This window comes from Merops nubicus, unplaced genomic scaffold, assembly GCF_000691845.1.
Source record: "Merops nubicus isolate BGI_N331 unplaced genomic scaffold, ASM69184v1 scaffold10004, whole genome shotgun sequence".
Classification (NCBI taxonomy): Eukaryota; Metazoa; Chordata; class Aves; order Coraciiformes; family Meropidae; genus Merops; species Merops nubicus.
The window spans coordinates 1,002-15,934 of NW_008606192.1; the positions used below are offsets into that span (position 1 = coordinate 1,002).

General features: G+C 35.1%; 1 protein-coding gene across 1 annotated transcript in view; it reads left to right on the top strand.

Moving 5' to 3' along the window:
• The first annotated feature begins 1,059 nt into the window (after positions 1–1,059).
• CCDC79 (coiled-coil domain containing 79) overlaps positions 1,060–14,933 on the top strand; it is a 17,407-nt gene continuing 3,533 nt past the window's right edge. Inside the window, exons 1-15 of the mRNA XM_008939570.1 lie at positions 1,060–1,093; positions 2,005–2,115; positions 2,346–2,474; positions 2,594–2,725; positions 3,166–3,226; positions 3,324–3,439; positions 3,572–3,694; positions 4,220–4,372; positions 5,359–5,490; positions 6,871–6,996; positions 7,914–8,071; positions 8,814–9,169; positions 10,749–10,810; positions 11,797–11,889; positions 13,168–13,335. Of these exons, the coding sequence (XP_008937818.1) occupies positions 1,060–1,093; positions 2,005–2,115; positions 2,346–2,474; positions 2,594–2,725; positions 3,166–3,226; positions 3,324–3,439; positions 3,572–3,694; positions 4,220–4,372; positions 5,359–5,490; positions 6,871–6,996; positions 7,914–8,071; positions 8,814–9,169; positions 10,749–10,810; positions 11,797–11,889; positions 13,168–13,335 (1,954 nt within the window). The remainder of the gene's footprint in view (positions 1,094–2,004; positions 2,116–2,345; positions 2,475–2,593; positions 2,726–3,165; positions 3,227–3,323; positions 3,440–3,571; positions 3,695–4,219; positions 4,373–5,358; positions 5,491–6,870; positions 6,997–7,913; positions 8,072–8,813; positions 9,170–10,748; positions 10,811–11,796; positions 11,890–13,167; positions 13,336–14,933) is intronic.

The following is a 14,933-nucleotide window of genomic DNA, read 5'->3' on the forward strand; positions in this document are numbered from 1 at the left end:
ATGGGGCATTTGAAGTGATGGATGCAGCAAGGGAATGGGAACAATCAGTGACTCCAAATGGAAAGCCGGGCTGGCTGCCTTCGTTAAGATGACACTGACATTTCTTAGTGCCTTTGCTCTACCTTGAGAAGGATAATTAATTAGTTGTTAAGCTGGATTTATTACTGATTTAAAGTTTCTGCCTGGAGCCAAATAATTTGTGAGAGATTGCAATGGGTTACTGTGATGCTTGCATCAGCCTTTCTTCACGTTCGAGACTCGGCGTGTGGTTAAGGGACCATCTTTCTGCTTCCAAACCTGAATTCCACTATCACTGCTACTCATCTAACTCTCAGATGCTGGCACGTTAGGCTTATATAGGATTAATACCATGAGTTTCTCTGGTTTATGTGGTTTATATGATGTGATAGGATTTATTTTAGTTCACCAAATAAATTTAGTTTAAGAAATAATGTCTCAGTTCAATTTAATTGGTGAACTAAAATAAATCCTTAGTTTAAGAAATAATGTCTCAGTTCATGCTCACTGTCTGGTTTTGATCAGTACCGATAAAACAGTATAGTTATGGTTTACTGGCTCACTGAGTAGTGCTAGGAGGCTGAAAGTTCTGTAGTGGATGTCAGACACACTTGATCCTCCACATAACATTACTTGGTGGTTTTACTGCCAGTTGCTGTCTGGTGACAAAGGTGGCAACCTATTTTAAAGGAAAACTGGATCAGAATTATTTTGATGAATGGTACAGAGCTCAGTATGGTTTTAATGACAGGGAGGTTTTTGGTGCTCCACAGTGGTAATGTGGAATCACCTGACTTCTACAAAATGTTAACTTTAAAAACATGATACAGCAGTTAGAAATGTAATGTTACTATAAAATACTGTGTTTCCAAAGAAAATCTTTGCCATGCAAGAGCATATTAAACTGTGTGTTTAACCAGAAGATCACTTTAAGAAGAATAATTTAATTTATACTGTGTATGATGTTATAAACACGGGTAATCTAAACAGAAAACACTTTTTCCTTGCCATTGTAGAACAAGAACAAGGATACAACCAAAAATGGAAAATCAAAAGGTGCAGAAAAACCAGTGTGGTAAGATACCCAATATAATTTGTCTTTATTATCTGCATCAACTTTACAACGTTTCTTAGACTAGGATACACATCCCGTGTTTTCCTTGTTGCCAAATTTTTGGATTCTGTACTGGGTAGATTAAGGGCAAAACTCGTGACAAATTTTTAAAAACTAAATAGTGCCACTACAAAGTCACCCTTTTTTTTTTCTTAATATTTACCCACATTTTAATTGTATTTTAATTTCTCTAAGAAGCTTCAAACCTTACAGGTATTTAAAATACACAATATCCGCTGTTACTGTTTAAAAGAATTACCAATATTTCTATTACACACAGAAAATTAAAAAGAAATTTGCAAAGTGGTTTACCTACCTAGAGTTGTGTGGAGGTGCCCAGAAAACGGCTCTTTGATGATTTACTAAACTGACAACCTGATTGAAGATTCTAGCTTCTGTTACTAGGTCTCTGCAATTTAAGTATCGTATAGAAAGCCTTGCCTGGTTGGATTCTTTCTCATTCCCTTTGTAGATTTTCAGTTGTGTTTTCACTTGTAATATTTTCGTGGTTCTATATTATTCACTTAAATACACTTAATGCACCTCGTAATTGTGAATTTAATGTTTAGTAATTTGCATTGTATTTACTAACAGTTACTAGTGATTAAAGCTGGAAATATTTAAAGGGGGCTGTTACTTTAGCACAGGAAAACATGTTCAAATATCAAGCTATGAAGAGGAATATTTTTAGGTGAGGTTTGTTTGTTATTTATAGACAGATGGAAGTGGCCATTTGTCCTCAGGGTTTGTTGGTTTTTTTTTTCTTTAAGATACAATAAACCTGCCCAAAAATGTGGTACACATATGTAATGCTAAATAGATTAATATAAAGAAAAGATAACTATTTACAAGAAGGTTTTTTTTGGTTTTAGATATGAAAACAGATCTGAACTTACTTCTTGAATGCCTTAAATATCAGATGGATTGCCCTGTATCACAGAAAGAGGCTTTGATCACAATTTATTCCATTTGTCAACAAAACAGTAAGAAGCGGTTTTCCTTAGAAACAATGCAATTTTATGTTCACAGTTTATGTTAAGAAGCTGTTTGTTACTGTCAAAAACAAAACAAAAACAATTTAAAAAACAAAACCAACAAAACCAACAACAACAAAAGGACACGAGGCTTGAGAAATTGTAAAATCTGGGAAGGTTTGCATTTGTTTCTCTGTAGAATGAAAAAGTTTAATTTTTGTTCTTTTTTTCTGTTATAGGTGAAGCAAGTGAATATTTTCGAGAAATTGGTGGTTTGATGTTTATAAATGATCTTGCAAAGTCAAGTGTTCATTGCATAGTAAAGGAAGCGGCTTTATTTACATTGGGAATGATAATAGAGAGTAATGGTAATAAGTTACACTGTGTTTGTGATATAACTGAGACTCTAGTTATTGTATTACAGAAATAATTTAGCATTATAAATGGCTTGCTTTAGGACTTAATGGGTTTTATTTTCTCATTTCAGTTTATTGTCAACAAACTTTGTGTACTTCTGCATTGTTTGAAGACCTCATCTTATTTTTAATTAACAAGGATACTGGTGTGAACTTGAAAAGAATGTCTGTATATGTCATCTTAGTCCTGGTTTCAAATAATAGTAAGGTTTTTTTTTCTATTATGACACTTTTTTTTTCCCTATTTGCTAATATGCAGTACAGAAGTTTGAAACACTCAATAAGTAATGTTTCAGTAAAGTTAATTTATAAAGATGAATGGTTGCATGTAACAGGGGCTGAAGTAAGTAGATCATAGCTCACTGGGATTTCCTTAAACAACAGAGTTTTTTAATTTTAAAAAAGAAATGACCTTTTAAAAAAAAATGCAAACAAGTAGTTTCTGACCATTAATAGAAAAAACAGACATAGAAAGAAATGGAACATCTTCACCAACATATTATTGTGATTTTTGTATTTGTTTTTTGGAGGGATATACACTTAGGAAATGGAAATGGAGTGTATATATGTCAATGAAACTTGCCATTAAGGTTTTGTCTCAAGTTGGCTGTGTCTTTGGAGTCTTATGTGTGTTCCTTTTTAGGAAGTGGGCAAGCCCATGTCAGAGACACAGGCTGCATCGGTCTTCTGCTGCAGTTATTCAGGTAAACAAACAGTTGCAGTTCAAACAGGAAAATCATATACTATGTAGGACTTAGGTTTGCTTGACTACCTGGTACTTGTTTGCATTGTTCTTAACAGAACAGCTCTTTCCACATCTGAGATGGATCTGTCAGATGAAAATACTAATGAGAGCTATCAGCTGTGGTCTTCAGTCTGCAGTACTCTCTGCGCCTGCGTTAACAACCCTCAGAACGGTAGGTACTGCTGCTGAAACTGTGAGAAAGATTAAGAGATTTCTCCAAAGTGGCTACAGCTTGTCTTCACTTTTACTGTTCAACTGAAATTTTGCACTGCATTTTGATTTGGGGTTGTCTTTATTTTTCCAGAAGATAATCAAAATATTTGCTGTTCAGTTTTTCCATATGCCAAAGAGTGGCTGGAGAGTCACACCGAGCCTGAGATAGTTCGTCCTATTTGTGCATTTGTTGGTCTCACTGTTGCAAATAACTGTAAGTTCAGCTCAAGTTTTTCTTTTGTAAAAGTAAGTTTAATTCAATAGTTAAATGTTTGGTTTTGTCAATCTCTACAAATCCGTTTGCTATTTTTTCCAAATTTTACTCTGAAAACTGTATTCCACCATACTTACACTGCATTGTGCTTAAATGCACAAATAGCCACAGACTGGCTACATTTAGTAAGGTCAGCAAAAACTATTTGGAAACTGTTCAGATTAACAGTATTTTACCAAAAGAAGTCATTACACCTCTGAAAGAATGACTTAGGTATAACTTGGACATAATATTTGCCATTTGTATGCATGTATTAGGGCCATGTGTTTCCTGTAACTACTTTATAAGACAACTACTGCATTTCTTGAGTTCAATATATACCCAACTTCAGTTCTGTCATATGAGTGGAAATGTAATGATTAATACCTGAACAGAAAAATTGTGATGATTAATAAAATGCTAAAACAATTTGCAACTTGGATTATTCAAGACACATTTTTTTCTTTTTTTTTTTCTCCCCCTAAGCGTCTGTGCAGAAATATTTTGTTTCTGTTGGAGGATTGGATACATTAGCTCAGGTTCTCCTCAAGCTGATGCATGGTTCCTGTATGAGTTACTCAAGCACAAAACTTGCAGTGGTAGTGACAAAGACTTTGGATGCCTGCATTGCTAATGACTGTGAGTGAAAAGACCGCTGCCATTTTTTATAAATAGCCATTTTAAAATGCAATTTTAAAAGTCTCTTTTTGGTGGAAAAATCACATGAATGGGTGCTAAAAGACAATTAAGTTATGTATATGCTGGTTTATGTTGAAGATTTTTTAAAATTTTAAATGTATATGGGAAATTAATTGGTTCCTCTGAGGTGGGTTACTTTCACATTATTGCTAAAATAAACAGATTTAAACTACACTGAAAATGAAAAAATAAGCTAGTTTTGTGTAAGTAAACCTGAGAATTGCATGTGGTGGTCAACCTGGACCTTGGAGTTGGGGCAGTGTTTCTGTAGGCCTATGCCTGAGCTAATAAGCTTTGTAAACTGTAGGAGGCTTTAGTGACTCGGGCGTGGAGCTGAACACACGTGGTATGTCTGCATAACTCAGCTTTACTCTGATTTGCTCTCTGGATAGTGCTATCCTGATGATGTCTTTGTGTATTCTGCCAGAAGATTTTGGTATGTGCCAGAAATTGGTATGTGACAGAATTAGGTTTCAGCATATTTGTACTGGCAGTTCCCAGTTTAAGGAGGAGGTTGCCCTCTACCGGGAACATTCCTAGCTCTTTTTGTGGCAGATAGTTTCAAACCTTATTCTACTCTTTTTTGTTCTGTTCTTGAACTGATAAAGTATGTGGAGAAACTCTGCAAAAGTCTGCAAAACTTGCACATTGCAAAGACCTTGTTTGTCAGATCTTCTACTACATCTCTATGCAGAACAATCTGAGAGAAAGGGCAGCATTGGACACGGGGAGTAGCATGGCCAGAACTACTGAACTAGGAGGGGTATGGTAATTTGAAGTGTTAAAATGAAAGGGAGAGGGGAGGACTGTGCAGGCTCAAGGCTTTTTAGAGGTCTGTGGAGCTCCATGGAATAACAGCATTTTATATTTGGATGATGCCTGTATACTTACTATCTAAATTTTTCAAATTATTTTTAATATAATAGCTGCAATGAGTGTTGTCTTGACAAAGTATCACACTGTGTCAGAGCTACTGAAGCTGCTGTCCAATGACACTCTGGATACTGGAGAAAAAATTAGCATTATTCTGGCAATTGGACACTGTACTGAAGTTTGTGGTAAGATTTTTTCTTTTCTCTTTGTGTCAGTGTCTACTAAATTCTCATACTTCAGTAACTACTTCAGTGGTGTCATTTCGTCAAGACTGGAACAAGAGGGAAAATTCTATTTAAAAATGTAATAATGTTGAGAAAAAATGTTTGCTACAATGTTCCATCTTTAAATTTTAAAACCTGTTGACATACAGTATCATGAAGATCTAAGAAAAAGTAGATTGTTATGCAAAATTCAGAATTCAGAGCTGGGCTTTGGTAAAATTCATCCAGACCTGAAAACTGCTACAATATAAACATACCAAATAAGTCTTTTTGAGCTCTGTTTTAATGGCCCTTGATATATACAGCTTCTGTCCACAGTTTACACAGCTATTAATTAACAGTATTGGTTTAGAAGTAAGATAAACAGTAGGTAATGCTTAAACGTTTTTGTGAAGGCTTCTCGGGGCTTTCCCAAGCGTGTCTGGGGAAAATATGACACTGAAGTTGGTATTTTAGGGTAGTACAAGTGAACAGAATGGGAAGTTGTGCCATACTGATCATTGTTTATACTAATGGTTTTTCTCATGTATGTTCAGAAACACCAGGAAAAGGGATTATCTTCAAAAATCCTGATTGATTATCATGCTCTAAATGTCAATAACGAGTTCAATAATTAGATCAGTACCTCATAAATCTGATATTTGAAAAGACACTATTTCACGAAGAGTTAATTGAAACAAGGCTTAATGGAAATATGGTTAAACTGACAGAATAAAAGTTTCTCTTCTGATGTCAACACTGACAAAATAATATTTCATCTTTTGTTGATTCCCTTTATCAAGTTTAGACAACAAAGCTATTTTTAGAAAGTTGTCATTTTTATGAATACATACTGCAAATGACATCACAAAAATAGTAGCTAATTATGTAGTTAACAATGAGGAACAGTAACTAGACTGGGATTAAGCTGCTCATTTTATTAGAGTTTTGCAAATTCTAAACTGTAAGGTTTTGATATTTCTGCATTTCAAGGCTTACATAAATGTCACTTTATATACTTGAGGAGTATACACCAGAGGAACAGAAATACAGAAGCCACAATTCAAATATTTTAGGTGACAATTAAATGACATCATTTAACAACAGAGCTCTGTCATATAATTTATCTCAGTCTTTCTTCATTTTTTTTACAAGAACTTTGAGATGTGTTTAAATGATCCTGTGTGATCTAGAATGCTGCTTCTGCAACGCAGGTAGCAGGTCATTACAGCATGCTGAGAGCCATAATGAAAATAGTTTTCAAAATTTCCCTGAAAGTAGCTAGTATTAGTTTGCAAAAATACTCTGAGTGTGTATGAGGCTGAAAACAATCTTGTTTTCCTTTACAATATCCTATTTTAGAAGAAAACCAGTGTGAGCTGCTCCAGAACAATGGTCTTCCACTTATGATTCAGGTATTGACTGAGTCTCAGGATGAGGAACTAAACAAAGCTGCCACTTTTGTGCTGCAGAACTGCAAGCAAATGAGTAAGCTTACTGTTATTCCTTTCAAAATTAGAGATTATTTCCATCTTTACATTCTGTTGACTTTCTAAATGATTCTAAGTGTAGCAGTATTTAATACTGTGCACTCTTGAAGGTTTTGGGGTTTTTTTGCATTTGTGAAATGTATATATGTACAGTTCAAGCTTTCCTATCTATAAATTAGGTGCAAAATATTAATATTGTCACATACTATGCAATTGGTACTCTGTTCCTGGGTGTGTACCATTGTGTATGGAGATTAAACCAACAGATAATCAAGTGCCAAATCACCATGACTACAATTATTTTGCAGTATTAAAAAACCCCTTTTTTTTTTTAAAGTAAGGTGTATTTTGAAGAATCCTGTTCAAGTGTGGGTTTTTTTTGTTTGTTTAATTAACTATATAATACTACCAATGAAACAAAGGCATCTGGTCCTTTAATCTCTGAAGCATGGAAGGTATGATGCAACTGATAATTAGTAAAAAGCATGTATCTACATTTTTGTACTGAAAACTTAACAAAGTTTTATTTAAGACTGAGGGAGTATGATGATTTTCAGTGTCCATTCCTATGGAGTTGGTTTTTTTTTAAAACCAAACACAGAACCAACCAGATACCTATAATGGGAAAGGACCCATGGAATTAGGATTAAGTCCATGATGAAGGAATTTTTTTAGAGCACAGCATCATTGTGTAAAGGTCTTACAGTAACTATGATTGCCAGCTCACCTTTTATAACTGCAGTTTATTCTTGAATTGTATTGACATTTATGTGTAAATGTAAGTTATATAAAATTATTATGTTATTTCTTTAAATTGTTGAAGCTGTCCCTCAGCATACTAAACTCTAATAAGTACATATTAAGGTGTTAATTGATAGAATTTGGAATATTAATATTTTTTAATATTTTATAAAGCTGAACAATTGTCCCTGAAAACACACGATAATTCGTTAAACATGAGCAATGCAGAAGAGTTGGATGTGCAAGTCAGAAAAAGAAGTCTACAAGAGTACTGGAAGAAAGCAAAAGAAATATTACACAGAATAAGCTTGATTGAAAAAGAACATGATGAGGTTGGCCTCTTTACCAAAGTAGGATAAAACTAAGCAAATGTTCCTAGAGTTTACGGAGAAATAGAAAACAAAACCATAAGATAATGTCAGTGAGAGCTTGAAAAGTAGAGAAAAAAAATGGATGTGTGTAAAAATACAACTTCCAACTTCCACCATTGCTGTGTATCGCATAAAGATAGAAGTATGCAGGGCAATCTGAGAGTGCAGACATCTGTATTTTTATGAAACATTTCAGTTTGTTATAAAACCGTATTTTCTACAAAACTGAGATTATTTATATTGGAGAAACAAGAATTGGATTTATTTTTAATTGCTGATAATTTGAAACTATGCTTTTAATATTTGCTGCATGAAATGCCCATGATTGTACAAATATGATGGGATAGATGATAATGGAAAATGTGAACACAAACTAAAATAATTTTTTTTCATATTTTCCTTGTGCTGGGTGTGGAACAGCAACTTTTTGAGTTACTTAGCTGGATCTTAATGAAATCTTTTCATTTCTAGAAGTGCCTTGTATTAGTAGCAAATCCATTCCTTCAGCCTGCAGTTATCACTTAAATACTCCTTCAACACCTTGAGCAGCACTGCTATCTTGTTGGCTCTCCACACAAACAGGGGTTTTTGAAGCTGCTCTGGAATTAGCTTTACTTTCAGCATAAGACTGGTCTATCCTAGTTAATCTTGTTACTAGATTTATAGAGCTTGTACTGTTGCTAACTAGTATTTTTCAATACAGGGAAGAGTTCAAGGAAGAGTATTTGTAGACAGATCTTCAGAAGCCAATACTGAAGCACCAAAATACCATGAAGTGAATCCTGCTGATCCAAAAACTTACAAAGAAATAACACAAAAAGTATATTGTCCACAGTTGACCTCTAAGTCAGATGATCAGGTTCTTGCTCCATCTGTACATTCTTCACTGAAAAATGAAATATTGAACACTATGGATCCAGTACATGCCTCTGCTAGACAGAGTGAACAGAGTAATATTCAGCGTTCAGTTAATGAACTGCAAACACACAGTGTACATCACAGTTGCAGTATAAATGGAAAAACTGCTTGTGTGAAAAATCAGTCTGTTCTTCAAGTAAAGTAAGTGTCTTACACCTAAGTAAAAATACTAAGTTGCTTTTCTTTAGTAATTTCCAAATTGAATGCCAGCCTTTTAAGTTATCTTTTCCTAACTGGCTTTTTCCCTAGTGGAAAGACGTAGCCTTTTGGTGGCTCACTATGGAATATTCTGTGCAAGTGGTTTTGACATCAAAGATGATAGCCATTGTAGTAATAAAAGCTTCTGTTTGTCTTCTCTGGATGGTTGGCTCCTGACAGATTGTGTAGAGAGCCTGTTACAGGCCTTGTTCTAATGCCCTCAACATCATGAGGAAAAAGCATCCATAGTTTTTGCCTCAAAATTCTCACTGATTCAGTAGATGGAGATTTGATCTATTGATTTGGATGAAACTACAAAGACTTCTGTAATACGCATGTACTAGGAAAACAGCAGTTACAGAACTGCTCTGAAAAAGAAATTGAGGTTGGAGTGCCTGCAAACCAGGGAAGAAGGCTCCCCCCACTGCCACTTTTCTCCCATCATATTCAATTGTTTCCCTGCATGGGGAGAGAAGGATACAACCTTGTTCAGTCATTCACTGTTCTCTTGTTTTATTTTCCTCATCTTCTTTCGCTTGCTAGGGTTTTCTTTTTCTGTTCATAACCAAAAAATTAGTTATGGGCAGCTTGCAAGGGTAAATACAAATTCCATTTTCTCAAATTTATATCTGGAATTTCCCTCAAGACAGGCAATGAGAGAGTATAGATGAAAGTACTTTTTTTTTTTTTTTTTTAATTCCACATTATTATTGTGCTTTTTTTCCCTGTGTCTGGCTGGACCCTGCTCCTGTGCAGTTCCCTTGCGTGCATTATGTTGTAACTTTGCAACTACCACAGAAATGATGAAGAGCCTAGGATATTTTCCATGGTACATTCAGTAGAGTTTTGCTTCGCTACTGATTAGCATCATTTCACACAGCTTCTTTATTTGTTTTTCTGAACTTTGACGCACAAAACTGTTAAGAAATAAATTCATTTTTTGGGGAAAAAAAAGGCGTTGTCTCCTGGCATACGTATTTGTGTGACAACAGGAGTTACTCAAGTGTAACTATAGATTAGGCTCCTTCCTCTTGCAGCATTTGGAGGTAGTCAATGACATAAAAAATGCATGCTCACTCTACCACAGGAGCATGTTGGTTGCATAGAAGTTAATATATGCAAGAGAGTAAGAAAATCAGTTACCTTTTAGAGCATTTGCAACTTCTGGTGAAGGCTACAGTATTTCAAAGACTTTGTGAAAATGTTACGTGTGCTAAGTAATCTTTAGAATCTGGATTACAAAAGACCCTGGAACCCAGCATCCCTTGAAAGCAAGCCACTGCACTGCAAAGGCTGGAACAGGCGTGCTGAACAGCACTGCCAGGAATGCTGACCACAGACCTCTGGTAAACAGATTCCTCACACACAATGATTACGTGCTGGATCATACGAGCCCAGTACCCCCTTTGGATAATTAGATTATGTGGTTTTGGCCTTTGGAGTTTATTAATTTACAGGTAAACATATATTGTGAAGTTTGCTTTTTATTTTTTTTTTTAAATTCACATTTTTATCTTCCCAGTGAACACTTATTTAAAGAACCAGCAGAGATTGTTAAAAACACGAAACAGACATGCACATCAGGTACAAATAGCTAAACATACTCCTTTCTTAGATAATTTTGTTCTTAATGAGTTTTTAATTAGCGTACTTTTATCACTACTTTTTATCAGTTACGTATGATCAGATGACAGAGTACATTCAGCATAATCTCCTTTAACTGTTTGCATAGTTTTGGAACTTTACATTGTGTACAGTTTTACCAGGATAATATTTATCTAACGTGTCTTCTAACAGAGATTTTAGCTTTCTTTTTTTAATCGATTTTTAACTATTCAAGTGAATGTATGACAGATAAATATTTGAAGTTTAGTCTGAAAGCAATTCATACTGAACAATGAAAGCCATTAGTAGAAAATGTGTAAGGATGCTGGGGAGGTTTGTACGTGTAAGACTGGGCATAGAACCTACCTGTGAGAGCTACTTTTGCCTGAAGCTATTTCTGTGGTGAACGTGTTTAAGATGCATGTTTTTCAGATTTGCATTGATATTCTTACTCTGATATATTTATTTCAGAATTGGGATCTGTTCAGTCAAATCTCTATTCATAATTTAGTTTTCTGTTAGTTTATGAAATTTATAATTATTCACTAGAGAAGTATTTGCCAGATTGGTAGCTTTACAGGTGACCAAGCTGATCTCTAGGTTAGGCCTATTTAAATTGAGAATAAGTATTATTCCAGTAGATGAGTTTTCAGCATCTGATTCCAAATCAGAAATACAGTTTATAGGGTTTAGAGGGTTATTTTGCTGTGTTCAAGTTAAAGTAATATGCTTTGGGAGGGTGATGAAAGACCACTGAATTAAATGTAATTATTCTGGTTTTACAAAAATGTAAACGTGATCCATTTAACTTCAGGAATGTCATTTGGATTTTCTGCTGTTATGTAAATTAAATTTTAATAATCTACAGATGGAAAATACAATTGAATATGGGTACCTTGGTGCATGATTACCATAGCAAAAGATAGGTTGTATTTTCTTAGCAGATGTTTTCCTGACTAATTTAGATCAATATTCATTCTACTCAGAGATAACCAAGGAAGGAAAAAGTACTTCAACTACATCTGCATCCCATAAAATGGCAGATTTAAGGTGTTTAGGTAAATATCTTATATCTTTCTTTCCTGAGTCTATAAAAGAAGCCTTAAGGAGTCAGCGATGCAGTTAGTGAACTGACGTTACAGAAATTATAGCACATCTATTGACTTACCTGCTATGTAATTCTTAACAACTTCCTTTCCTCTTTCTTCTTCTAAAATAAAACACCAATACTGAAGTAAAGTTTACATATTGCAGTTATGGTCTATGTATCTTTTCCAAATGTGGGTTTACTAACAAGCAGAATATACAACAGTTTAAAAGATGAGACACTCCTTACAAGAGTGGGTATTTTCCTGCTTTCTGTGTTTGGAGAGAGGGAGGAATTACATGTAGCCCTGCTCAGTTCCCTCCTGTATCCCCTGCTAAGCCTCCTAACTATTCTGCCACCCTTCTGTTTTCTCTGCCTTACTGCTGTTAAGTGCAATCAGCCAGTTTTGCACTAATCCACGATTGCAGCCCTCAGTTACCCCATCTTGTACTTCCTGAACATGATCTGTCAGTAGGTTATGAGAATGCTGCCAGCACTCAGAATTTGTAAGTGGATTTTGTAATCAAGCTTGTGTCTTTCTATTAAACAAACAATCAACCACCAAAAGCCCCTGCCCTGAATATTAGAAAAAAATAATCCATAATCCACCTGTGAACATCATTTAGGCATATGAATCCAAGTTGTCAAACTAAATGGCAACCTGAACTTTAGCACTGCTTTATCTTTGGCTACAATACTGCAGATATGTACCAGTGCCTTGTAATTCCTCACGGTGCAGGGGTTCTCCCTCAACTGATGTTAACTAGCTGTGAGAACATCCAAGAATAACTAAAAATGTACTCAAAAATGAACAAGAAGGCTTCCTGTGAAGAAACTTTTGCTAGCCAGGACTAGGGAAGTGATCATCTCTTTGTACTCAGGACTGGTGAGGCCACACCTCAATTACCATTTTCAGTTTTGGGCACCTCACTACAAGAAAAACATTGAGGTACTAGAGCAGGTCCAGAGAAGAGCAACTGAGCTGGTGGAGGGCCTAGAGCACAAGACTTAGGAGCAGTGGCTGAGGGAACTGGGGCTGTTTAGCCTAAAGAAAAGGAGGCTCAGGGGAGACCTTATCATTATCTAAAACTACCTGAAAGGAGGTTCGTGGAAGTGTAACCTCTTTTAAGATGTGTATATGGAAAATTGCAGGTCAGATTGTAGATTTGAACAAAATAAAGTGCTGGACTTTGGCTTCTATGCTATTCATGTTTACTGTTTCTACATTATCCTATTTTTCTGTTTATAGGTTGCATAACAGGACAGTCCTTCAATAGTAAAACCTTTATCCAGGTATTGCAAAGTTGTCCATACCAGTGTGACCATCATAAAGTAATTCTGGAAGCTGAAGAAAGATATAGAAAGAAGCTTCGCAAACTGGCTCTTTGTAGCAACAGTAGATTTGCAGCTCATGAGAGTAATTATGATTATTATTGTTTTTAGTAGTTGTAACTATTGCTTTATATAATATTTAAATTCTGAACTTTTTTTTTGTTGCTTCTGATCATCCTGCTCCTGTAAACTCACTCATTTAATTTGATTTATCAGTGTTTTGTAGTAAGTGAGATCAGAACTAGCCACTTCTGTTTTGAGGTTCTTGTGTACAGTAGCAATACATCCTCTTTATAGACTTTGGTGAGACTCTGTCCTGTTTGCTGGAGTTAGTCAAGTACTAACAGAAGGGAATATATTAAGTTGAAATAAGTGTGAATGGGTGTATGACATCATAGCAAGGTTATTTAATTCTAGTATTATATACTTATGGGTATAAGAGGCTTATAATTGTTAATGTATTAAAGTGTGTCCTCTGTTTTTCTGGTTTAAAGGAGGCATTTTGAAAATTAAACAGTTATTACTTACTGGCATTTATACTGCTGTCCATCTTATATTTTCCAGAAATACTGCTGACCCCGGTGAAGAAAGAAAGGTTGCATACAGAAATACCAGAAATGCCAGCTTTTACAAGCAAAAACGATAGTTTCCAAAGTATGGGCTTGGTTTGGTAATTAATAGAAAAAGCCCTTATTAAGTAATTCTTTTGCAGGACTTCACCCTTGGAGGCTGTGGATAGGGAATTATGGGTTTCTTGTGGTGGATTTTTTTTTGTATTTTTTTTCCCTCCCTGTGGATTCTGTGAAAAATCTATTTTTCATTTTTGTAGCATTATTTTTTAAAATGAAGAGTTACAGTTAGAATCAGAACAAGGTACAGTTGCCTGTTCCTGGATTCAGGATTACTCTGTTAGACAGTTCTAGCCATGTTATCCTGTTACACCTGTTTCTGTTCCTGATCTGAACTCTGCTAAAGACTTGGGTCTGTGTGCTTAACATATACAGTACTAGAGCAAGTAACTGAAAACCTGTCAGAAAATTAAGTAGGAGGGATCTATTTTCCTATCCTGTACTATGAGGTGTTGAAAAATGTTATTAACAAGGTAGAGATGGAGAACTGAATATAAGTTTTGTTGGTTTCTGCAGTGCCGTTCAGGAAACCCATAATTATAGAACCATCAGTTGCCCATAGTGTTCTTTCCAATACACAACTGTTCACTTGCAAATAGTGGAGTACATCTCTTTTATAGTATTTTATTCTGTAATATAGCAAAGAAGTTAACAGTTGTATTTTTTTTCCTTACTCTGCAAATACATATTTTTACATAATTTACAAGGAATTTTTTTCAGAATGTGGTGTTGGTGGGTACATCCTGCAAAGCTCCAACTGCAGTCATGCTTTACTACATTCATCAGCTAGTAACCAATACTGTTCAGTGACTGAGTACCAGGAATTTTTAAGTAGGCTGAAGCAGCTCTCTAAATAAAGTACTTAGATGCTAAAACATTACTTTCAAAAACATTATCTTTGAATAAGCAGCCCACTCATCAGGAATTTATTTTTAGTCTTCTATCTCCAACAACCTTGTTTACATTGTTATTTTATTTAACTAATTTCTGGTAAAAGCTAGTAGATTGGTTCTTAATTTTTTTTTTTTAAATTTCCCCCCCCCCCACCTACAGA